The 27,828-nt window shown below is 41.2% G+C and overlaps 2 protein-coding genes across 4 annotated transcripts in view; one reads left to right on the plus strand and one right to left on the minus strand.

The window, feature by feature from the left end:
• The window catches only part of LOC143486728 (calmodulin-binding transcription activator 2-like), a 71,145-nt gene extending 70,267 nt beyond the window's left edge, over window positions 1-878 (plus strand). For both annotated transcript variants that reach the window (XM_076986110.1, XM_076986111.1), the window contains exon 23: window positions 1-878. This exon is cut by the window's left edge and continues 2,485 nt beyond it. The gene's annotated coding sequence lies outside the window, so the exon portion shown is untranslated.
• A 7,624-nt stretch (window positions 879-8,502) lies between these two features.
• On the minus strand, window positions 8,503-26,703 carry LOC143486716 (C-type lectin domain family 10 member A-like). Of its 2 annotated transcripts, XM_076986082.1 has the most exons (9): window positions 26,576-26,703; window positions 25,485-25,586; window positions 24,926-25,042; window positions 24,548-24,652; window positions 16,304-16,375; window positions 16,005-16,076; window positions 13,438-13,589; window positions 9,317-9,426; window positions 8,503-9,158 (listed from the first exon to the last, which is right to left on the minus strand). In XM_076986082.1, the coding sequence occupies exons 2-9, from the start codon at window positions 25,576-25,578 to the stop codon at window positions 9,002-9,004; spliced, it is 879 nt and encodes a 292-aa protein (XP_076842197.1). In that variant the 5' UTR covers window positions 25,579-25,586; window positions 26,576-26,703; the 3' UTR covers window positions 8,503-9,001. The 2 variants fall into 2 exon arrangements, with proteins under 2 accessions (XP_076842197.1, XP_076842198.1); XM_076986083.1 differs by lacking the exon at window positions 16,304-16,375.
• Between the last annotated feature and the right edge of the window lie 1,125 nt (window positions 26,704-27,828).

Below are 27,828 nucleotides of genomic sequence, written 5' to 3' on the forward strand. Positions count from 1 at the left end.
ACAGAGAGAGTACTAGCCCTGGAGGGCAGTTCAGTGGAGGATTTACAGTGTGTGCTGACAAAATGTTTGTGTTTGTACGTAGTGGCGGATTAGTGTTCAGTGAAGGAATGAGTGTTTACAGATCGTGTGTGTCTGTTCGTTCAGTAGAGGAACTCTGGTGTTTTCAGACAGAATGATGTGGTGTGTTTAACTTGTGCCTTCAAGTCTTTTGTACTGAGTGTAGTCAGAGCCACACCGATCCTCGCCAGCGTAACCCCGGGTTACCTCCCCAGCTCCCGCCAAGTTGCTTTCGGTTCTTTTGCTGGTTCTGCTGGTTGTAGTGGAGATGAACTGCTGGTTGTCTCTCCGTGTAGGTTGTCATGGAGATGACCTGCGTCTGCCCTAGCTTGTGTTCAGTCTGGCACTGCGGAGTTTAGTGCATGTGTGTGTTCTGCTCTGCTAGGAGCACTATTATGCACTATTATGCACTATTATGCATTAACCTGTAAATATTGTACAGTATGCAGATCTGTGGAGGATATATATTTAAATGAACTGAATAAATATGCTTGAGATGATAATACAATATTCTTGTTCCTCCCCAAATGCATGTTGGTATAAACCTCTGGTGCACACAGAGATGCATGATTACACTTTGTTTGGGGATGTCCCCTCATAAGGGTTCGTTTGGTTGGTTGGTTATTTTTTGCTTGATTATTTATAGCCCTTTGCATGAGTTTCTTTGAGTTTTACTTCAAAATAAGAGTTCATCCCATATTACAGGTGTTTAAGTGAGTTTATTTATGAGTATTTCAGCTTCTGTGTTTGGTTTTATTATAGCTGATGTTTGGCCTGTTTTACTATTTCATAATTATTAATTAAATGAAAACTGGCTTATGTGTCTGATGTTTTCTTAGTTTTTTTTTATGAAATGTCTAGGGTTTTTCTGAACTGTACACTTTTTTACGATTTTTCGAGCACAGTTTTAAAAACGGCTCATTTTGTCTAAACACTACACACAATTCACAGCCACACATCAAAGCAGAACATCTCAGCAAGTCATTATATACACTTACACAAAATTATACATTTGTTAACCAGTTATGGAATATTATTCAGTTTATCAAACAGATTTAACAAACAAAATATTTACTTTGCTTCTTGAGCATAATAAAATATTGATGTCCTGTTCTGCCTGATAAATACTATATACACTATTTATAATTGCATATTACATTTATAATCTGGGTACCGTACAAGCATCGGAGTCACTAGGGTGTACGTCGCAGTTTGGGACATGATGGTCAAAGTCTAATTTATTTATATAGCGCTTTTTACAACACATGTCTAGGGTTGCAGCGGTAACTGGTTTCACGGTATACCACGGTATTAAAATGCACGGTTATCATACCGTGTGCGTTTGTTTATTACCGGTAAAAAGCAAGCCAGCGGAGAAACTGACCCGCGCATGCGCAACTCCGCTCCGGTTCAGCTACTCAGCACACAGCGGTGAGAATGGCAGAAAGTGTATCAGACTTAACATATTTTTTAACAAAAAAAAAGCTAAACTAAAGTCAGTGGCGAAAATGACATAATCGCGGTGGCTCCGCCCGTGCACGAGGGTCTCACGCGCTGTCGATTCGCGAGGTCGTGCACCTCTCGAATTTTGTAACTGCACGCGCCGCGCCTCACCGCAATGAACAAAGTCATATTTGCAGGGTTCATACACCTTTACAAGGTGGAATTAAAGCACTTGTACGTAACTTTAAAGGTCCGTTTCAATATTTCCCAGCACCTTAAACTGAATTAAGTTAAATATTTATACATATACTCGAAATAATTCGCTTTTTCATCACATTATTTAATGGTTGTTTATTTTCAAAACGCCCAATCTTAACGTCTTCACGTTCTCTCATGTTTCGTCCTGGAATTACAAGAGGCTCCATTTGGCGTATTTGTTAACGTAATACAAAAGAACTGTGCGGAGTCGCGTGCTATGGTCACTAGTGAAAAGAATAAACCTAGCTTTTTATGGTCCTTGCTTTCACTGGATGTGAAAGACGCCATTAATTTACATGCATTCATTTTCAAATTCTAACGTGCCTGTTTTTCATGTTAAAACCAGACTCGGTGTGAAAGCCTTAAAATAGAAATCTCTATTGTGAGGGTCATGTCAGAAATAAATCCTCTCTTTCTGCAGTATCTGGTTATATTCTAACTTGGCGGTACAACGGACGTTTACAACAGTTGTTGATCAGACACTGACCCAGGCTGAGTTTATCAGATATTAAATAATTTAAACTTAAATAATTGTACTGAAATCCATGATTTCAGTACGTTTCTCTAATTTTGCAGTATTTATATAAACATGTTTACAGCTTATTTTTTTTAAAGGAGACATTTTGTATACAATAGTTGCAGGTTTCTACAATAAATAGTTAATTGAACAAAAAAAAACTTGTAATTTCTTTAAGGGTCAGTGTATCTTTTAATAATATACAAACTAACTGTGATACCGTGATAACCGTGATACCGCGGTATTTTCTGAGACGGTTATCATACCGTGAAAATCTCATACCGTTGCAACCCTACACATGTCACAAAGCAGCTTTACAATCATATGGGTCCAGATCCCTAATGAGCAAGCCAAAGGTGACAGTGGCAAAGAAAAACTCCCTATGATGGTGGGATTAGGAAGAAACCTTGGGAGGACCAAGACTCAAAAGGGAACCCATCCTCCAATGAGCGGCCCGCAAGTATACGAATACGAATACTTTAATGTCATTGCACAATGTACGTGTACACTTGTTCAACGAAAATAGGATCCAGCCTCCATCATGGTACAAATATGCTATATACACTGATATAATAAAATGGATTTAAGAAAACAAAATAGAATAGTCGGAACCAAAAAAAAAAAGCAAAACGGAAGAAGCAGAATTGTTATTGCACATGTGAATTAAGTTGTACATTTCCCAGTAAAGTGAACATCTTTAATTGGGTTGAATGTATATATTGCACAGTGCCCAAATAAATGTTTTAAGAGTTTAACAGAGTGATAGCCCTGTTGTAAAAACTGTCCCTTAGTCTATTTGTCCTTACTTTAAGTTGCCTGAACCGTCTACCTGATGGCAGCAGTTTGAATAAGTGGTGCCCTGGGTGTGTACTGTCTTTTATTATTTTATGGGTAAAGTAAAGTAAAAGTCCATATTTATAGTTCTGGTGTAGTTCTATAGTTCTGATGTGATGTGACATAGAGGCGTAGACACACCCGGAGGGATCGCTTCCTGTCTCATCGCTTCCTGCCGACGCTGCTTCCTGCTGACCGACGCTGTTGCGGAGCGAATTTTGAAATTGTTTTCTAAAGTATAATAATCTATTTACGTGCTAATCTTTACCTTTTGCATTCCTAGATACATTTTACAGGTTTTATTCCGGCCGCTGACCAATTTTCTGCCTTCACAAATCAGCTAGCGTAAGTTTATATATCGGCTAGACACGGTAAGTGTTTTGATTTATTCATGGCTGGTGTTGGTTTGTTCCCGTGTTCGGAGTGTGGCATGTTTAGTCTAGACCCTTTCGCCACCGACAGTAATAGTGATAGTATTTGTGAGAGGTGCCAGTTAGTTACTTCTCTTGTGGCGAAAGTGGAAAGTTTAGAGCGACGCGTCCACTCATTATTGAGGGATAGAGAGACAGGGACAGGGTCAGTAGTAGGTGTGGACGGGCCAGGGAGAACTAGCGCCTCCGCGACTCCGGCGATAGAGCCCTCACAGCGGGGCGAATGGGTGACGTCTCGGCGGCGTAGTCGGAGAGCGAGGGCTGCAGCTACCGCTAACGCCAGCGCTAGCCCACCAGAGCACCACTCCCCGGTTCACGTGTCAAACAGGTTTGCCCCGCTCAGTGTTACACCCGCTGAGGAGACTCTGGTCATAGGAGACTCTATAGTTCGGCACGTGAAAGTAGCTGTAGCTGTAGGGGCACCAGCGGTTACAGTCAGCTGTTTACCGGGAGCCAGAGCGCCGGACATTAGTGGCAACCTTAGACTGTTAGCTCATAGGAGGTTTTCTAGGATAGTGATTCATGTAGGGGCCAACGATATACGTCTGCGGCAGTCAGAGGTGACTAAGGCTAATGTTAAAGAGGTGGTTAAATTAGCCCAGACGATGTCCGATGCCGTAATCTGCTCTGGCCCCATCCCAATGCGGCGCGGTGATGAGCAGTACAGCAGGCTCACGTCGCTAAACCGCTGGATGTCCAAGTGGTGTTCAGAAAATCAAGTGGGCTTTATTAATAATTGGGAAGAGTTCGAGGGCAAGCCTGGTCTTTTAGGCAGGGACGGTGTCCACCCCACCCGGGATGGCGCTGCCCTGTTATCTTGCAGCATAGCCCATAGCCTGTTAGTTAGTCGGCAGAGTAGCACTAGGAGCTGCTGACTGTCCAGGGTCGCGACCAGGCCGCAGACTAACGGGTTAAACCTGTCTGCGAGCTGCTTAGAGGCGTCACCAAGTTCCCTTAGGATTGAGACTGTGTCTGTGCCCCGGGTTAAACTAAATCATAAGAAAATAGTCCGCCCGAAGTTTTTAACTAATATTCAGACTTCACATCAAATTATTACAACCTATATGACCGATCTGAAAATTGGATTAATCAATATTCGATCGCTCAACTCAAAAGCAGTTTTTGTAAATGAACTTATAACAGACCAGAAAATTGATATTCTTTGTCTAACTGAAACGTGGGTTCAATCTGGTGATTATTTAACTCTAAACGAAGCCACTCCTGTGGGATATAGTTATATACATAGACCTAGACTGTCAGGCAGAGGAGGTGGAATATGTATAATCTATCGTGATTGTTTAGAAATTCATCAGAAATACTTAGATATCTCAAACTCATTTGAGATGCAGTCTATTAATGTAATTAGTCCATCTGAAAATAAAAGTACATTCTCCCTAACTAATGTATACAGACCACCAGGGCCTTACTCAGATTTCTTAAACGATTTCACCGATTTTGCAGCAAATTTAGCAGTATGTAGTGACAAAATAATAATGGTAGGAGACTTTAACATACACTTTGATAATGCGGAGGATCCACTGACAAGGGCTTTTACTTCTATATTGAACTCTGTCGGCATTAAACAAAACGTAGTAGGACCTACACATTATCGAAATCATACCCTAGATCTAATATTAACACTGGGTATCGACGTAGATAATATAAACATACTCCCGCAAACCGTAGCGATCTCCGATCATTATTTAGTAAAATTCGATTTTCACCTTAACATAAATACCCGCCCGTCTCCTCGGCAGTGTATAAAGCGCTCAATAAATTCAACAACAGCAATACAGTTTATTGAAACCCTCCCTGACTTAACTGCTTTAGCCCACTCGCCATCCGATCCAGGAGAGTTAGATAGTCTAACCGACTACTTAGAGAATACCTGCAGATCAGCTCTAGATATAGTAGCTCCACTAAAATATAAAAAAGCTAGATCCAAAAAGCTCGCCCCATGGTACACCGACCAAACTAGAAACTTAAAACAAATAGCACGTAAATTAGAGCGGAAATGGCGATCTACTAAATTGGAAGTATTCCACTGTGCCTGGAAGGATAGCATTATTGACTACAAACGGGCACTCACTAAAGCACGCTCAGCATACTTAGCCTCACTGATAGAGAAAAATAAAAACAATCCTAGATTTCTTTTTAATACTATTTCTAAACTTACAAAAAATCAAGCAGGCACAGAACCTCAGATTCCAGTAAACCTCACTAGTAATGTATTTATAGATTTCTTTGATAATAAAATAGAGAATATTAGACAAAATATAAAACCCTTTATTAGCAATACAACTGGTATGTCATCTGGTTTGGTTGATATTGATTTAAATTACATACCAGGAGAAAAACTTGATGCTTTTCATCCACTCCCAAAATCAGAATTAGAGAAAATAATTTCTTCCTTAAATTGTACTACCTGCACATTAGACTCAGTTCCCTCAAAGTTATTAAAAGAGGTATTACCAGCTGTAACTGAACCTCTTCTAACTGTAGTTAACTCATCCATTACAATAGGTCACATGCCCAAATCATGTAAATTAGCAATTATCAAACCTCTGATCAAGAAACCAAATCTTGATCCGACTGTGCTGTCTAATTATAGACCCATTTCAAACACATCATTTATATCTAAGATCATAGAAAAAGCTGTTGCCCAGCAATTATGCCTATATCTGTATAGGAATAACACATTTGAAAAGTTCCAATCTGGTTTTAGGCCCCATCACAGTACTGAAACAGCATTAGTTAAAGTAACAAATGATCTCCTCCTTGCATCAGATCAAGGCTATGTATCACTGTTAGTGCTTCTTGATCTTAGTGCAGCTTTCGACACAATTGATCATAGGATCTTGCTAGAAAGGTTAGAACGCTGGGTTGGAGTCTCAGGCACAGCCCTTTCATGGTTTCAGTCTTACTTAACAAATCGCTATCAGTTTGTAGAGCTCAATAATATTTCATCCAAACGTACAATGGTTAAATATGGGGTCCCGCAAGGCTCCATCTTAGGACCACTATTATTTACATTATATATGCTACCATTGGGCACAGTTATAAACAAACATGGTGTCAATTTTCACTGCTATGCGGATGACACTCAACTTTACATATCAGCCAAACCCGATGACAAACTCAGTTTAGGAAAAATTGAGGCCTGTGTAAGAGATATTAAATGCTGGATGTCTCTAAACTTCCTACAATTAAATGAGGACAAAACAGAAGTTCTCCTTGTGGGCCCTAAGGCCGCAAGACAGAAAATTCCTAATTTAATGCTTAATCTTGCAGACTGTCCCATTACACCTGGCACAGTAGCCAAAAACCTAGGCGTCATACTCGACTCCGACCTATCATTTGATAAATATATAGATAATACTACTAGGATAGCTTTTCTACATCTCCGCAACATTGCCAAATTAAGAAATGCATTATCACAGGATGATGCAGAAAAATTGGTGCACGCCTTTGTTAGCTCTAGACTAGACTACTGCAATTCACTACTGTCAGGATGTTCAAATAAGAATCTAAATAAACTTCAAGTAGTTCAAAATGCTGCAGCTAGAGTTCTGACCAGAACTAGAAAATTTCAGCATATTAGACCAGTCCTATCAGCCCTGCATTGGCTCCCAGTTAAATTTCGTATTGATTTTAAAATTCTATTATTAGCATACAAAGCACTACACGGGCTTGCTCCTGAATACCTCCAGGAACTTATTTCCTACTATGAACCCCCACGTCAACTAAGATCACAGGGTGCTGGTCTGTTATTAGTTCCACAAATTAACAAGGTAACAGCAGGGGGAAGAGCCTTTTCTTATAAGGCCCCCCAGCTTTGGAATAATCTTCCTAAATGTGTCCGGGACTCTGACACAGTCACAATCTTTAAATCTAGGTTGAAAACCCACTTATTTAGTCTAGCGTTTGATAATTAATATCCCCCTTAGATAAAGGTACAGATCCAGGGGTTCATAGACGAAGGGTTTTATGGTAGACTGGGGTGCTGGTGCTGTCATCCTGTCACTGCTCGTGGTCACTCAAGTTTGTTGACAGTGCAGTGGACGGATGCCATTGTCTCAGAATGCCCCCAAGCCTATGTTACCTTCTGGATCTGCCTTTTTTTAGCTAGGCTGTAATAATTTAACTTAGTGCCGGAGTTGCTGCCACACTCCAGAAATGTTTATAATTTTACCTGTCCCGTATATGTCCTCATACAGAGCTAATTTTCCCTGTTTCATTTCTCCACATGGCTGCCCGCCTGCTTGAGGAATAATGAGATGAGGAGAGACAAGCGATCCATCCTGGCCGGCCACCTCCTGCCTAACCGGATGCCTACACCATGATGGACATTATTACATCTTTTTCGGTCTAAATGGACATTATTGCATCTTTTACATTCTGTCTACATTCTGTCTATATTGTTGTTGTTGTCATGGTGACCGGTGTCGGCCAGAGGAGGATGGGTTCCCCCCCTGAGTCTTGGTTCCTCTCAAGGTTTCTTCCTCATGCAAAAAAACTAGGGAGTTTTTCCTTGCCACTGTCGCCTTTGGCTTGCTCACTGGGGGCTAGGACTCGGCACTTGTAAAGCTGCTTTGTGACAACAACTGTTGTAAAAAGCGCTATATAAATAAAATTTGATTGATTGATTGATTGATTGATTGATGTCTAGTGTTGGACCTCAGGTAGGAGTCGCACCGGCCCGTCTGCTGGTGGTATCGGCACATCCATCCACATTGGTACAAGACAGACCATCTCCTAGTAGCTTTTATGGAATTGTCTTTGTAGAAGCATGTAACCAGGATACAAACTACAGGTTAACCCTATGCTGCAGATTTGTATACCCTTTAACGCAGGGGTGTCAAACTCATTTTCACCGCGGGCCACATCAGCATAACTTATAAATGTACCTACTCCATAATGTTAAATAACTCTGAATTTATTACTTATTCAAGTTACAAATATTACAGATATATTTGCGTAAATGTAAAGAAATGTTTGCTTGTTGCTGTTTATAACATAAATCCTTTAAATTTGTTAGGTTATGAAACCCACATTACTCCATCAATCAACAATCAAACTATCCAAGTGAATAAAGAAAAATTTATCAAATATATCACATTTACTTTGTTCAAAACTTGAAATATCAAATTACTGTGAAAATAACGATTGTGCTTCAAAAATGCCCCCTCTGAAAAAGACTGAAGCGCGGCGATTTCTTTAGCCACAACAAAGCAGCTTTTACTGCCGTTTCGTTTGTGGTTGTGAACACATTTTGTTGCGATCACAGTTTGCTTTTTAATTCTTTGACAATTCGTCGTTTTTCTTGATGGCTAATTTTGGCATACTTAGCTCCGTGTTTGGTCGCAAAATGCCGACATATATTGTTAGCAACCTTATAAATTAATTACAAACTGTAAACTATGAGATTTAACAATGTATGCATTACAGATGTGTTCACAGATCAGACATGTGTGACTGCATGTGCTTTGCAGACAAAGCGATAGTCGCGAGAGCAGTGGTCATCGTTGTATCTGCCGTCTCTGTGGAAGTGAGCACAGTCCTCTCCTCCACCCAAACCATGAGACTCCCAGTTATCAGGCTGGCCAGGCATCCACTCACTGCACACACACACACACACACACACACACACACATACACAAACACACATACACACACAAAACGCAGGTCAGTTTCCAACATGTAAACTAACATGACTCACTTCTTTTTGTCTCTGTCTCTGTCCCTCACACACGTGTACACACACACACACACTCACCTCCGCACCATCACGTAGGCCGTTCCATCTAGCCACTCCCACTCTCCTGTCCTCTCATCAGTCAGGCCCAGCCAGTAGAAGTAGGGAGAGGTACGGCTAATCACAAACTCCTACACACACTCACACACACACACACACACACACACATACACACACACACACACACACACACACACACACATACATACATACACATACACACACACACATATACATACACACACACACAAACACACATATACACACACATACACACACACACACACACATATACACGCGCACGCACACACACACATATACACGCGCACGCACACACACACATATACATACATATACATTATATATATACACACACACACACACACGGGGGGGGGGGGGGGGGGGTCAGGACATAGAGATAGAGGCGTGAGCAGATTGCAGAGCATTGTGTAATTTAAACACTAGACAGAAAACAATGAAAGTGAAACGTAATACCACCTAATTTAACAACTAACCCCGAACAGAGGCACCACACACACTTAAATATGCAAATGGCAACAAGACAGAACACACACTTATATACACAAATGACAACAAGCAACAAGTGTAATGCATAATGTCAATGAGGCAAGGGTGATACGGATAACACAGACAAACATGTAAATGACCATACATATTCAAAAATACGTTCAGACACGGCCAGAGGGTGGAGCCAAGGGTTGGACCCTGACAGTAGGAAAAAAAGATTACTAAATTATTCACTTATCTGCATTTAGAATATGTTAAGATTGATGTATTATTTTACAATAATTGTACCAAAGGAGCACTAAAACATTACTGTGGTAAACAGATTTGACTGCACTAAAATTAAACTATTTTAAGTAGGGATGTCCCAATCTGATCTCAAAGATCAGAATTGGGCCAATCACAGTATTTTTGAACTGATCCGTATCAGCTTTTCTGAACATAAACCTAAGCCCGATCTTTGTTGTAGACAAAGTAGTCATAAAATGAGAGCAGAGAGTGTATCAGAATGTGATAATAATGTCTGTTGTGTGGAGTTATTTCTAATTAGAAAACAATATGAGTCCAACAGCGAGGTGTAATGTCTGCAATACGAGTGTTTCACGGGGGGGTAGTGAAACCCTAACCCTAGCACATCTGCATTTAGTACTACAAATACAGCACCTACAAAATAAACATTTAACAATGTAATGATCAGCCGATCACTGTGGTAGAGAATACAGGTTTTCTTCGTCTTTTAGAGCTTTTGGAACCATGATATGATCTGCTGTGGCGACACTACATTTCAGAAACGGCCCTGCCGGAGCTTTACAAAAGGGTTAGGGACCACCTGGGTTAGGGTTAGGGTTAGGGACCACCTGCGAGGTCTTATCAGATGTGACTGCTATTGGCTTTAGCACAGACATTTGGAGCTGTGATGTTTCACAGATTTCATTTCTTAGCCTCACTGCACACTGGATTGACTCCGCTTTCGACTTAAAGTATGCGGTATTGCATGATCAGTTTCATGGATCTCATACACTGGAACATGTAAAACAAGCAGTCGAGGAAATGTTGAACACTTGGGAGATAGAAAAGCAACGGTTTCGTGTTATTTTGCATGACAATGCAAGAAATATTAAAAATATTTTAATAATAAAAATATTTAAAACTTACGTTTTAAGTTTTAAACAATCAACAATTTACACTCGTCACCTCCTCCAGGTTCAAATCTCACTCCAAGCGATCTTCAAAAGTTGGCAACCCTGCTGCAGGATGTACAGGTTGATATGAAAATGCCACGCAGGCGCCTACAACAGGATGTTCAAGATAGATGTAACAGCACCCACTACATGATGCAGAGCCTCTTAGCAAAGGCACCATCTTAGTGTCTATGCAGCTGACCACAACCTTCCAGCTACACTGACGGTGAACCAGTGGACACTAATGGAGAAGATGGTTGAGGTTTTATCTCCCTTTGAAGAACTGACGAGGGTGGTGAGCGCTGAGACTGCGACTAATGTGAAGTCCTTAAGCGTGTTCTCGAGAGAGCAAAGCACTGACCAGGGAATTAAGACAATGAGACGCACTCTTCCAGAGTCTGTGGATAAACGCTTCTGCCAGATTGAGACTAAGCCACTCTACTGCATTGCCACATTCAAGAGGTAGAAAAGGTGGAGTTAAGAAGGACCACCAGTGAATTGTCAGAGACAGAGCCTGTGAAAAAGGCATCACGTCAATCCACAGCAAGCAGCAGCCTTGGCAGTGTCTTTGATGAGACCTTGAGAGAGTGAGACAGAGTCTGTGAGCACCTCATCAGTAGTTTTCCCATGTGCAGAGTTAACTTGCAGAGCAAACCATCTTAAGGTCAGATAATACACTACAGTACTGGAGGGCACAGTTTCCCTTACTAGCTGCTAGGGCTGAACGATTAATTGCATTTGCGATAATATCACGATATTTTAAAATGCGATTCTCTAATCACACAGGCTGCAATTTAAACTGGTCACGTGACTTGACAGCGAGCGGAGCCGAGAACGAACGGAGCAAACCCGAGCAGGAGGCAGGGAGGTGGAGAAGTGAAGTTAACACAGCGCACTTTAACTTGTTGCACAATGGCTTCAGGCTCGACAGAAGCTGACACAACTGAAAGTCTAATACCAAAGAGGGGCAGCACATCAGTTGTGTGGTATTAATTTGGCTTTAAAAAAGATGCTGCTCAACGTCAGGTACTGTGCAAAACGTGCCTTGCTACTGTCGCTACGACGCGAGGTAACACTACAAACCTTCTTCAGCATTTAAAAAACACCACAAAGCCTCGTATGATATTTGCAAGGCTAAAATGCCAACGACCAGTGCTGCATCTTCAAATATGCCAAGTACCAGCCAACAGGGTTCACTGACCGAACTGTTTGAAAGTGTAACTCCTTATGGATGTAATTCGAAGCGGCACGCTGAAATAACTCGGGCAGTAACGGAGTTCATAGTGAAAGACATGATGTCCGTTAATATAGTGAACAAGCCCGGCTTCATGGCTTTGTTAAACACACTGGATATGCGCTACCAAACGCCCTCACGCACATATTTTAGCCAAGTTGCTATACCTGCAACTGTCACGCATTGAGCGTCTTAGACTAAAAAGTTACTAGTTCGCTCTGGTGCCAACCACAGGCGATCGATCGATCGCGATATAATAATACTTAAATTTTGTCAATTTTACACCCCCCCCCCCCCCCCCCCCCCCGCTCAACAAATTACGTTACGTGTCCCCCCCCCCCTCCCCCCCACAACAACAAATATTACGTCCGCCACCCACTCTAGGTTCAAGAGTGGGTGTTAAATCAATGGTGGTTTAAATTGATGTCCACACACTCAGTCTGTATTGTCTATCTTTTTGCATGCTTCTACACAAGACGATTGCATGGATGCACCTACAAGCTCCTAGGAGATGGTCTGGCTTGCTGTTGGATGTACTGATGCCGGGGTTGGATGTGCCATTGCCACAAGAGGACGTGCTGATGCTAGCTCCTACCTGAGGCCCACCATCTGCACCGAAGGGACTGTGAGTACTTGGCCGGGGAACAAGGACCTTAACTTTATCTGTAGAAACGTCCTGCACACCACGAACTTGTGCTAACGGGCTACCCAATGGAGGATGGGTTCCCTTTTGAGTCTTGGTCCTCCCGAGGTTTCTTCCTAATCCCCACCATCTAGGGAGTTTTTCCTTGACACTGTCGCCTTTGGCTTGCTCATTAGGGATCTGGACCCATACGATTTTAAAGCTGCTTTGTGACCCATACGATTTTAAAGTGCTATATAAATAAATTTGACTGACTTCAACTCCTGTGTTCCTCTACATGAGTCACAGATTTGAATTATTCTTTCTTCAATTAGGGCAAAACAGTATTCTAATATAGAGGTGATGTGAATCTGAACTAATTTATCAGCATCATACTTAGTATGGATAATATGGTTTGTCTTTGTTTCTTTAATAATATGCAGTTTCACAGGTGCTTATATAGTGCTCACTGAATAAATACTTCTGATATAGACATTTTTATCCATTTTGCCAAAATATACAAACTGGTCCTGACTGCTGACCAGTGTTCAGCTGCTTTGCCTCCTTCGTAAACACTGACCTTCTCCTCTGAGCTCTTCAGCACGAGCAGCTGACCCTTCATGTTTTCACACTCATCTCGAGCTCGGTGCCAGGACACACCATAATCCGAGAAATAATAGCAGTAGGAAGAGTAGAGTGTCCACTGTAGTGGACAACATTGATCCTGTGTATCTACACACACATACACACCACATGAAGTGCACATACCACACACATGCACACACACACGAAACACACGCACCACACACATGCACACACACACGAAACACACGCACCACACACATGCACACAAAACACATGCACCACACGCACCACACACATGCGCACACACACAGGAAACACATGCACCACACACATGCACACAAAACACATGCACCACACGCACCACACACATGAAACACACGCACCACACACATGCACACACACACAGGAAACACATGCACCACACACATGCACACACACACAGGAAACACACGCACCACACACATGCACACACACACACACAGGAAACACACGCACCACACACATGCACACACACACAGGAAACACGCACCACACACATGCACACACACACAGGAAACACACGCACCACACACATGCACACACACACACGAAACACACGCACCACACACATGCACACACACACACGAAACACACGCACCACACACATGCACACACACACAGGAAACACATGCACCACACACATGCACACACACACAGGAAACACACGCACCACACACATGCACACACACACAGGAAACACATGCACCACACACATGCACACACACACGAAACACACGCACCACACACATGCACACACACACAGGAAACACACGCACCACACACATGCACACACACACAGGAAACACACGCACCACACACATGCACACACACACAGGAAACACGCACCACACACATGCACACACACACAGGAAACACACGCACCACACACATGCACACACACACACGAAACACACGCACCACACACATGCACACACACACACGAAACACACGCACCACACACATGCACACACACACAGGAAACACATGCACCACACACATGCACACACACACAGGAAACACACGCACCACACACATGCACACACACACAGGAAACACATGCACCACACACATGCACACACACACGAAACACACGCACCACACACATGCACACACACACAGGAAACACACGCACCACACACATGCACACACACACAGGAAACACACGCACCACACACATGCACACACACACACAAAGTGAGAATGCTGATGTGGTGCTTAAAGGCTAATCAAAAAAAGCTCTAACCCCACCCTTAACCCCAGGCTAGCTCTATTAATCAGGGGCATTAATACGGGTGAATAATTAAGGGCTTTATTCATAGGGTTGGTAATTTAGTTAATATGTGCTAACATGAATTACTTTTACCTAAATCCTTTGACTGCCATGCTAGAATTTAAAGGTGTTTCAGCTAGAGTCCTGCACCGGGTCGGGTACCCGCGGGTCCGGGCAAATAGATGCTGAAACGGGTGGGTTTTACATATACCGCAATTTTACGGGTGGGTATGCGGGCGGGTAAGTTAAATACGGGTGGGTAGCACGGGTAGCTCGTTAATAAGTGGTCGTTTTTATTAGGCTTTTATTTGCTACGTAATGAACATAGTGTTACCTTTTGCCTGATTACAGCCTCCCGATCGTGCTGGCGAAGCTCAGGGGGAGCTTCTTAAGGTCAGATAATACACTATACCGATAGTGTATAATAGTGTATACCGTCAGATAATTACTTATACCATAGCTCCGTTGGCCAGAGCGGGCTGAACTTTACTCTTCACCCGTTCTGGGGTAATACCCAAACTTCGGTTCTTTTCCAGCGGAAACATGAGCAGAGGCTGGTTATAACGCAGTACCGGGCATTTATTGTAGCTTGCTTGGTGGTTACAAAGCTAAATGGGTGGCCGTGCTAGAACAAGGAAAAATGAGGAGAGAGAACTTGGCGTGCTGCTCCCGCCACAGCAGATGGGAAACTACTACCACTGTGAACATATGAGATTTTATTTAGTTGTTATACTGGCATTTGTTCCCTCTCGTTTTGCATTGTGTTATGGCACCGGTTGGCTATATACATTTTCTTGCGTTTTACCAGTTGCTACTTTTAGACAGGAATATTGTTCCTGCACAGCAACATTAGATTTTATTTTGTGTTGTACTGACGTTTTTTCAGAGGCGCATTGAAAAATAAAGTGCTCTATAGGAATACTTTTGATTTGTGTGATTTTTCACGGGCACGGGTGGGTAACGGGTAGAATATTAATGGGTCCGGGCGGGTACGGATTTAACTTTGAAATAGCTACGGGTTCGCGGGTGGGTGGGTGCTGTACTCTGCGGGTATGGGTGGGTGCGGGTCTCAAAAAACGGACCCGTGCAGGACTCTGGTTTCAGCTGTTAGTATTAGTTTTAGTTCACTACCAGTTTAGGAGTGTATACTCACATGAACAAATTATTGTTATTGAAACCCTAACCCTATTTTAAATGTTTAGAGTTTAACCCTAACCCTAGGTCAGACACAGCAGGCGTATTTTTTCACTTACTGTTCATGAGTCCGATGAAACTACATTTGAGCTGAGCAGCAATGTCCCGTAAGTAAGTCACTTTAGTAGACACTAGTGTAAACATATACAGGATAAACATATACATTATAAATATATACAGGATAATCATATACAGGATAAACATATACATACACATACGTACCAAACCGTTATGCTAAAATATTTAGAATAGTTCATTAGAAATGCCAAATGTATGTTTACATTCTTAAATCAAATCGGCCTACTGAAAAAACCAATGACCAAAGGTGTCACTGGACAAAATCTGAGAGGACACCTACGGTCATGATTGTCTGCTCTAAGCATGCTCAGGCCCATCGACAGCCGCATAAAATTCTGGACAGCTTTCTGACCTAAAAAATGTATGTTATTTTATCAATGTGTACACACAAGCAGAACAGGTTTACGTATGTATTTATTATTTATGTGTGTTCAGGGGGCTATTCCACAAAGCAAGCTCATGAAAGCGGCGCTTACTAGAGTAAGCCTTGCTTGAGTTAGCCAAACAGTTCACTTCCGTCTAGTTCCGTTCCACTAACGAAATCCAGACGCAACCTGTTCCCGCTAATTCAAGCCAGGCTTTTGTAATCGGCGATCATGCGCGTGCACACAGTATTTACACAGCCTCACTAATCGATATTCATTAATAAAAGCAAGAAAATGTCGAAAGAGCTGAAAGAACGAGCAGCTTTTTTTCTTCTTCTGCTGAACATGAGCTACTCATACGTCTGTATGATGAATATAAATACATTATTACGAAGAAAGGCAACACGTCCTGTATTTATAAAGTCAGAGAAGCTGTCTGGCAGAATATTGCAGACAGATTAAATGCATGAGCATATAATTTATTCCATTCATTGGCATTTTAAAAGTGTTATAGTAAATTAATAATGTTAATTAATCATTTCCTGATTTAGAAGTAACATGAGCGGGGTGAAGAGAACGTGGCAGCAGGTCAAGGTGAAATATAAAAATATACTCCAGAATGGTAAGTACAGTTGATTAGTCTAATGTGCAGGAAAAGGTAAAACACCATTTTAAACAACTGTATACAATATTTTAGCAACCAGAAAGAAAACTGCTACTGCTGCTACTGGTGGTGGGCCTCCTGTAGCAGCCCTCACTCCTGCAGAAGACCTTGCTTTAGAGCAAAACAGCAGATGCCCCATCATTGTGGAATTTAATGAATATATTAAGGAAGCGCTTAAGCGCAAGACAAACCTATCGAATTTCGCGGCAGACTGTTGCCTTACTAAGATGTTCTGCATCCCCAACGCTGTATAGAAATGCGCCACTGGCAAAGAAGCGCAAAGCGATACAGACCGTTTAGGGTTTGGTAAAAGCTTTACTACGTCTAGTGGTCTTCTCAATATATGGCCCCAGTAATTTACAAAGATATATAATACTGTGTCTTCTGAACAAATAAGTAGTCATCTGGAAAGCCCAGTGGGTCTGTCCTGTCCTGGAATGACCTTGGAGCTGGTAGCATGAATGCTCTGTGCACTATACACGCTCCCTCATCTACTGGATTCTCTACAAATGGGCATGCCATGGTCAATCAGCCTTCAGCCTTCACTGTTAGCTGCTCTTATAGCCTACATTTTGGATTATTTGTATCATCTGTGTCAGGGCTGGCTCGGATGCCACACCTTCTACCTCCACAAGAGGCACCCAATCCTAGACTTGCGGGACGTAATCAGCAATGATCCATTTCAGCTGTCTGAAGGCTTCTTAAGGAAGCTTTGGGAAACGGATCATTGCTGATTCGTTTTGGTCTCGTCCTGTTGCGTTCTCAGCCTTTTCTCTGGTCTCTCGGTCTCTCATTCTCTCACTCTCTCTTCACTGCCTTTTTTACTGTTACTTATTCGAGTGTTATCTCCTGCGCCGCTTACTGGCCTCCCTCAAGTTTTCCTCCAGCTTTTTACTTCCTATCAGTTTATCTTTTATTTTTGGGAAGTGTTTTGTTTTGTCGCGGCGTTTTTGCCTGCTGTCAGTCTTTCCCTGACGTCCTTAGTTTCGTTTTCACGCGTTGTATTTTTTTCGCGTTCTTTCTGTTGCGTTTGTTATTTTCCTCCCGTGTCTAGATGGTTGAGTTTCGTTTTTCACGTGTTGAGTATTCCACGTTGTTTTCTGTTGGATTTTTCCCCGAGCGCTACGATCGTGTTTTCTTTTTACGCGTTGAGTGTTTCCGCGCCCCTTTAAGTTTTGTTTTGCTTGCTTGTGTGTGTGTGTGTGTGTTTGTTTATGTGCATGCAGATTGGTTTCTCTGTTGCATTTAATCACTCACACGGCTTTAGTGATAAGTTTATTTTACTCTTGGTTTCATACGGCATTTGGGTTCACGTTCCCCTTCAATTTCTAGCAGATCTGTATGTAATCTGTATGCCCTGCGTTACAATCTGTATGAAAATCTTGGTAAGGTAGTTGTCTGTATCCATTTCCTTTTTGCACTATTAAGTTAACCACACATTTACATTATTTATACTGAACATATGTGAATTGCGGAGTGATATGATTTGCTTGTAATTTAAACACAAAAGAGGAAGTATGGGGATAAATATATACCTAAAAGTATCTTCACCTAAATTACTCAGTTATTATTAATACTCAGGTACAAAGAATAATTTTTTGTGATATAGAGTTCATGCTAATGTATGTTTGTGGACCATAACTGCGATTAGACACTGTATTCCATTTTACATTGACCTGAATTTAGGATTAAACCAATATATAAACCAACCGTAATCCTACCCTAAACCCCAACCCTAACCCTACCCTAACCCCCAACCATAATCCTGACTGTTGGGAGACTGACTGTTCTTCCAGGTAAATTCAGCACAGCATTATTGATTTTCATTTGGCATTTTTGAATTTGAACATACCCTAACCCTAACCCTGACCTGATCCAGTTTACCCTAACCACTAGCTGAACACAGCAGCCTACTCCCAGATATTGTTTGTCCTGTTTATCTGGAAACGTGAGCTTGACTGCATTTATTACTCACTAGAAACCTTGTGTACATGTGTATTCAGCACCCCTAGTTAAAATGTGTTAAAAGCCTGTGTCACGTTGAGGACCCCGGCCCCTCCCTTTTGGGCGTGTGTAAACGTTGTCCACGTGCTTTGTCTGCGTCCGTGTATATACGTGGTTAGGGTTTTGTTGTGTGATTAATAAGTCTCACCTGTGAATCGTCTCGTGATCACGTGGGGCTAATGTGGTTTGTCTATTTAATGTGCGCTCGCGCAGTGTCCTGTGCTCGTCGTTGTCTATGTCTGCACGTTGTGCTGATTGTGTGAGTGTTTATCGTGCGCTATTGTGCAATATCTGTTTAAAATAAAAGTGACGTCTGTCGCCACAAGAGGGATTCGTGTCTCATCCTTCACCACGACCCCATCGTCACAGCCTGATTAATAAATTAATACAATTTAAACTTAAAAAATTGTTTTTTTTATTGTAGAATAATTTTATTGCATAATCTTACTTTGAAAAAAAAGCAACTTTCAACTTGAGTGAAAAAATAAAAAATAAAGAGAAAATCTTGACTAAGAAATAATTATTTCCCATAAAATGACCTGTTCCACAATTATTGGCACCGGTAACAATATAAACCCGTAACTATAAAATAGCCACAATCATCAGAAAGTTAAAAACATCTGGAACTCTGACAAACAAGCCTGAAAGCAGATGCAAGTGTATCTTGCCACCACGCAGTGAGGAGGATGGTGAGAGAAGTAAAGAATTCTCCAAAGAACTCCTAGAGCCAACTCCACGTCGGTGCGTGTATCGCTTTCAGCAAGTCACATGACTGATACAGGAACTGTTTCGAAATGACACTAACGAGCCAAACTGTGTTATTAGGAAGCACAACTGTCATGGCCTCAGGCCTGGGAATTGAACCCACGAACCTCCAGTCAAATGACCAGTTCCCTACAACAGGACCATGACTGCCCCAATTTTGATCTTACATTGGAAAATAATCATCTGGTTTCATCTGGTTCCTTTCAGAGCTTCCACTTGATCTGAATCCAAAAGAATTTCAAATCGACTCTTAGTTTTCTATTAATATTATGTTCTGCAGGATAAATCTTTTACTTCATTTTCAACCATCAAGCTTCCAGGATCCAGCAGATGCTGGTTGAGGCTCTGCTGAATTTCCTCTGTCCTGTGTGAGCAGATGTTTTCTACTCCTTGTCACGTCTGACTCGGCCCTCCTCCCCTGTGTTGTCCTGTTATTTACTTAGTCTCTTCTTTGTTTGGTTTCCATCGTCACACACTCTGTTTTATTCCCCGCCCAGTATTAGTCATATCAGCTGTTTCAGGTTTGTCTGTGTAATGAGTTTGAGTTTTATTCCCTGTGTATTCATTTCTTCGTTGTAGGTCTGTTTGTGTAACCCTCAGGTGCTCTCCTGTTACCACGCCACTAAACCCTGTTATGTTGAAGCTCTCTGCCCCAAAACGAGTACCTATCTCTCCATGGTCCTGTTGTCTGAGTATCTTCACTGTCGAGGTTGTCATTCCAGTCTAGAATTTCACTGTAGTGTTTAGTCATGTCTATTTCCCAGACTGTTTAAACTCCCTTGTGTTTGTCTTAACAGTTAGTTGTTTCTGAAATCTCAGTCTTTCTAGTCTAGTGTGTATCTCCTCAGTCGGCAGATGTAGTCTGTGTTTATTACATTCAGTTAATATTCCTTGTCATCTGGGATTTATTGTTAGAGTCTTTAATTCGGTTGTTTATGTATATTGTTAGCCTATGCTGCTTTGATCTCTTGTGTGCTTATTAAGTGTTTTATGTTATCGGTATATATTATGTTTATTTGCACTAACTGTGTGTATCTGATTTATTATGCCTCGACGGCCTCGCGCCGTCCGCAATGGCGCGGCTGGAGAAGTTGTTTCAAATACGTGCAACAGACTAAAATTCAAAATGTTGGTAACACTCATAAAAAAAAATAATAATTGTGAAAAAAAACAGTCCACAACCATCCTCATTCCAAAGACATTCATTTAGACCAGGGGTGTCAAACTCAATTTCATCGCGGGCCACATCAGCATAACTTCTCCTTAAATATTTAAAATGTTAAATAACTCAGTGTATTTCTTATTTAAGTTATATATATATTTGCATAGATGTAAAAAAAAGTTTGCCTTTTGCTCTGTTATCATAACAAATTAAAGGTATTTATGTTGGGTTATGAAACCCACATTACTCCATCAATCAATGATCAAGCTATCCAACTATATAGAGAAAAATAACATAAAATATATCACATTTACTTTGTTCAAAACTTGAAATGTCAAATAACTGAAAATAGCTTATAGCTTTATGCTTATAGTAAAAATTTTGTGCTTCAGAAACGCTCCCTCTGAAAAAGACTGAAGCGAGGGCGATGTCAAAACAAAGCTAGATTGTACTGCCGCATGTTTGTGGTTGTGGCTTTCGCGAACACATTCTGTTGCGATCGCAGTTTGCCTTTTAATTCTTTGACAATTTGTTGTTTTTGTTGATGCCTAATTTTGGCATACTTAGTTCCGTGTTTGGTCTCAATATGCAGACATATACTGTTCTTTTTCACAACCGCCACCACATCATAACAGGGTTGCCAACTCTCACGCATTGAGCGTGAGACACACGCATTTGACCATTTTCACACGCTCTCACGCCACACTTCCGATATCTCACGCCGAAAAAAAATATCCAGTTTATTTACCTCAGATCCACATATATGATTCAATACGTTACTAGTTCGTTAGCTCTGGCGCCATCCACCGGCGATATAACACTGAATCTGTGTCCATTTTACGTTCGCCACCGCCCCCCCCGCTCAACAAAAACAAAATACACTCGCCAGGTTAAAATCTCACTCCAAGCGAATGTCAAAAGTTGGCAACCCTGTCATGACACAAATGACAAGCCGATTTTTCTCCTTGAAGCACAAACACGTATTCGCTTTCCCATCTTTCTTGAAACACCCTTCCATCTGCATCGATTTTTCTTTTCCTGGACATTATTTGTATTTATCAATTACACTCAGAGTCGGAATGGCTAATCGAGAGATGCGGGAGGATTCCCGATGGGCCGGCTCATGTCAATCTCTAGTTTGGGCCGATTGGGAGGGAAAAATAATTTTGGGCCGGATTTGGGCATGAAACTCCCGGGCTGAAAGAGGGGCCCACTCCGGCCCTGATTACACTTATTGGGGAAATTGCATCGATGTGGAAACACTGCGGTGTTGAGATGCTGTAATTGTGGGAAATGTAGTTTTTGGTCACTGCACGTATTTTGGACAGTTAGGTTTTTAAGCTCTCGCGGGCCACATAAAATGACATGCTGGGCCACATTTGGCCCACAAGCCTTGAGTTTGACACCTGTGACTTAGATTTTCACATAATGTTACATGTTCATAGTATTTATTGATTGTATCTAAGAATATCAAAGATGTTTTAATTTTAACTGAATATATGAAATAATATAATATACAATAAAATACAAGACATAAAACATTTTGTATAGACTAGGTCAGAGGTCACTAACAGGCGGACCGCGGTCCGGATACGGACCCAAACGCAGTCCTGTCCGGACCCAGAATAAATTGTTAAAAATATTTTTTTATTTTGACGGGAGAATTAATTTTAAACCAGAGCATTTATTTCAGGGCTATTGAAAAAACACTCCGTCATGAGTGTTACGTTCGCCATGCCATATATATATAGTGTGTGAGGTGCAGTGTTGGGAACGTTACTTTAAAAAAGTAATTAGTTAGTTACTCACTACTTGTTCAAAAAAGTAACTGAGTTAGTAACTGAATTACTCTATAATAAAAGTAACTTGTTACCAGGTAAAGTAACTATTTGCATCACCGTAAAAAAAAGTTATATGCCAATGAATAAGGATTTTTTGAAAAAGCAGTTTTCACAGTCAGTTGAAATGAGTAGATCATAAAGGTGTTTGACTTTTGATATTTATTGCACATCAACAGACCAGTGCAGAATAAAATTGTCACGTTGAGGACCCCGGCCCCTCCCTTTTAGGCATGTGTCAACGTTGTCCACGTGCTTTGTCTGCATCAGTGGATATACGTGGTTAGGGTTTTGTCGTGTGATTAATAAGTCTCACCTGTGAATCGTCTCGTGATCACGTGGGGCTAATGTGGTTTGTCTATTTAATGTGCGCTCGCGCAGTGTCCTGTGCTCGTCGTTGTCTAATGTTTACACGTTACGTGTCTAGTTCGATGTTCTACGTGCGCTATTGCGCAATACTTGTTGTTGTAATAAAAGTGACAAGGAGAAATTGCAGCGGACTCGTGTCTCGTCTGTCAGCCGCCTCCCGCGTCACAAAAATCCATTAAAATCCCAAATCTTTGAAGAAAATAGCAATAGAAAACAGTTACACTATATAAAGTGCATTTACATCTATCAAATTAAATTAAATTCTCAACCTGAGACAACTGGTTTGTTCACAACAGAAGTAAACTTAACAATAAAACCTCTATTCTTAATTAAATAAATCAAACACCCAGTCTGGTAGATATTCAGGAACAAGTATTTTCTTAAATAATGTTTATATCGCCACCTTGAAAATGCTAATTTTCCTCGCCATTTCTACCTCTTCTCCGTTTGTGTTGTGTGTGTCACTGGAGTGCTTCGGCACGCGTGTAAAATCACTGGCTCTGATTGGCTACCATAACGCTGCCTTAGCCAATCGTTTACTGACTTGTTAAGTTAAACAGGTGTTACACCGAGAACTGTGACCTATCGAGATCTGTTACTCCTCACTATCCTGGGCAACGGTCCGCTCGCATTACTAGCCAGGTTTCCATCCAAACCTTTTGAAAAAATAATGCGCAATTTCCAAGTTTCGGCAGAAAAAAATGCGAATTAAGCCTTGTTTCCATTCATTACAGTTATGTGAATAAACTTTAGATCATGTGAGAGGACGCCAAAACAATAGTGGTTTTACGTCCATCTGGCAGTTACGCATTTTTGCATGTTGAGGTTTTGAAACATTTTTTTCTTTTTCTTTTCTATACATGGAGAAGTTAAATTCAATTTTTGCTCTCTCCAGAACTGTTTTTGAATGCATTTGCCATCTTTACATTGCGATCATGTACAGAACCACATGACTTGAGGCATGATACGTCATTGTTTATGCGAAAAACCCTTTTCCATCCAGTTTTTTTGAATTTTGGCGATGCGATAGTCTAACTTTTCCACCTCCTCCTAGCGTAAAAATCTTTTTGCGATATTTGGGGCTTTTTTCGAATTTTGGTCTTTTTCCATCCAGCTTTTTTCATGTGCATTTTCAAAATGCGCAAAAACTCGGTGGATGGAAAACCCTCTGTTAGTATATCAATATATAGTAACGCACCGCTTTTAATGACCAGTAACATCAACAGCGTTGTAACGACAGGAAAAGTAACTAATTATATTATCCCGTTACTAACAAAATGACGCCGTTGCCTAACGCCGTTATTTTTAACGGTGTTATTCCCAACACTGGTGAGGTGAGTGTGTGTGTGAGAGAGACCTTGATTCTCCAGCTGCTGTATTTTGGAGGTCAGAGACTGTAGGGACAGAGTCAAGTTGCTCATTTCCACTTGTACTGTAGAGAACTTGCTGTCCACCTGCACCTCTATAATAATAACACACAGTATGGATGAGTGTGTGTGTGTGTGTTTGTGTGTTTGTGTGTGTGTCCACCTGCACCTCTATAATAATAACACACAGTATGAATGAGTGTGTGTGTGTGCGCGTGTGTGTGTCCACCTGCACCTCTATAACATTAACACACAGTAAGGATGTGTGTGTGTCCACCTGCACCTCTATAACAATAACACACAGTGTGGAAGAGTGTGTGTGTGTGTGTGTGTGTGTGTGTGTGTGTGTGCGCGCGCACATTACTCACTGGTCAAAGATATGGAGAGGATGAGGGCCAGTAGCAAAATGGATGCTACACTAAAAATACACACACACCATCGAGACTGACCACCAGAGGGGGCTGTTGTTAACCTGTAAATTGTCTCTAGTACACAGATGCAGGAATTTGGTCATGGTTCACTTTGGAAGGTTTTACTATGTGAGAAACCATCGGTTGGTGAATCATTTATGATCACAAACCAGTGTTCAGTTATAATAATTATAACCATAATAATAATTATAATGAATTTACAGTAAAATGCAGTGTGTGTTTTGATATTTGAAGATACTTTAATAACGGCAAGTTAATATTCAAACTAACAAATGTTTGGTAATGGATGACCACTTAGATTAAATTTAAAGATTCAACACTGAAAAGCTGAGATGACAAGCATTTTGCATTTAAAATCAGATTTGTTTTGTGAGTCTTGATTTATGAGTTTTTCATTAATTAAGGCCAATAAAAATTACCTTAATTACATTTACACACCAGAATAAAATACAGTGAGGAAAAAAGTAATAGTTGTTTATATTAATATCATACGCACCTTTACTCCAGAAGGCTCCGTCCTCTCTAGTATCAGTGTGGTCAAAGTCATCATGGTCATTTCTGTCGGTGGTGGAATTACCAGTATCCTTCATAATATGTACTACAACACACACACACACCCCGAAATTTTTCATAATAAGAACCAGGAAAATGCACACAACACACCCACACACAGACACACCTACACAGACAGACATCTAGGCACACACACACATGGACACAGCCACACACACACATGGACACAGCCACACACACATGGAAAGCCCCACACCAACACCCAGCTGGCCACACACAACAAACACCAACAGCCAGCCACACACAACAGCCAACAACACACCACACATACACACAACAGCCACACACAACAGACACACACACACACACAACAGCCAGCCACACACCAGACACACACACACACACACACACACACACACACACACACACACACACACACACACACACACACACACACACACACAGCAGCCAGTCACACACCAGACATGCACATGAACAACAAAACTAAATAAAGTCTGTTTTTCAATTTTTAAGGAACTTTATAAATGGCTAAACAATGGGACACATGCAGGACCAGTAAGTAGAACCACTGTGAATAACTCACAATGATCATTACAATAGCACACATTACACAACACCCAATAACCCTCTCTACACAACTCTAACTCACATTACACAACACCCAATAACCCTCTCTACACAACTCTAACTCACATTACACAACACCCAATAACCCTCTCTACACAACTCTAACTCACATTACACAACACCCAATAACCCTCTCTACACAACTCTAACTCACATTACACAACACCCAATAACCCTCTCTACACAACTCTAACTCACATTACACAACACCCAATAACCCTCTCTACACAACTCTAACTCACATTACACAACACCCAATAACCTTCTCTACACAACTCTAACTCACATTACACAACACCCAATAACCCTCTCTACACAACTCTAACTCACATTACACAACACCAATAACCCTCGCTACATAACTCTAACTCACACACTACAATTCTCAATTACCCACACTACACAACTCCCATTAAAAACACTCACCACAGCTCTCAGTATATGTTCTCCAAAAGGCTTGTGGAGAATATCAGTTAGGGTTAGCTAGGACAAACTGTGTGTGTGTAATTTGTGCATGTGTGTCCAATGTGTGTACATACATGCAGTGTGTATTTTGGAGACGCTCATATTTGGACTTTAACCTTGACCAAGTATCCAAAAGAGGAGAAAGACTTTTGGACAGGCGGCTCTAGTCCCAAACAGGTCCAGGTGCACACAGAATACTTAAGCGTATACTTATGATACAATAAAAAAATAATACTGTGGTATCTCTGTCTTTCAAACTCACACACACTCACATACAGAAACATTTGCACTTGACATTTGGATATTCACATGATGCATCCTAAAAAGAACAATATCCTAGGTGATGTGTGCACAGGTGGTTATGTGTGTAACTTTAAGCTTAGGCTATTTCATGTGTTTATTTTATTTGAGTCTCCAGATAAGACCACTAACTGATTGACTGTTAACCATAACTTTACCCTTAACCCTATCGTAAGAATTAATGTATCTAAAATGTCCTGAATAAATGCTGATTATTTCAGGTAAGAAACTGCTTTTATGATGAAGGGTGTGTGTGTGTGTGTGTGTGTGTGTGTGTGTGTGTGTGTGTGTGTGTGTGTGTGTGTGTGTGTGACAAGCATACACAGAAAAAGATGCACTGTGCTCCTTTACTGTTTGTTTTAGCCTGGGTAAATCATCTTCCACACATAATTTTACACTAAACTGTTCACATGACAGACTCTTCAGTGAATTATTGAAAAGCTGCTGTATATTTCAGTTTATAATGTGTATTATTCAAAGCAATAGCCATGCATAAATATTAGCCATATCAGCATAGCATACCTGCTTAATATTAAACACTCATGTCGAACACACGCATGCGCGCACACACACACATACACACACACGAACACACACACACACATATACACTCAAAGTAGTTGGATTAGTCAGCAACAGGCATCACTGTGACAATTCTCCACTCCCTTGGTAAGAATAAGAGGGACCTTTTTTTAAAGTTAAGATTTTTAAAAATATGTTATATTTTGTGGCAAATCTATTTGTAATCAATAAGATTAAATTATTTTCAATGTAAATTCATATACTTTACATTTAAAATGTAGCAGTCATGGCCTGGCGGTTAGCGAACTGGTCTTGTGGCCGGAGGGTCGTGAGTTCAATTCCCAGACCTGAGGCCATGACTGAGGTGCCCCTGAGCAAGGCTCTTAACGCTC

The sequence above is a fragment of the Brachyhypopomus gauderio genome, unplaced genomic scaffold, assembly GCF_052324685.1.
Source record: "Brachyhypopomus gauderio isolate BG-103 unplaced genomic scaffold, BGAUD_0.2 sc45, whole genome shotgun sequence".
Taxonomy (NCBI): Eukaryota; Metazoa; Chordata; class Actinopteri; order Gymnotiformes; family Hypopomidae; genus Brachyhypopomus; species Brachyhypopomus gauderio.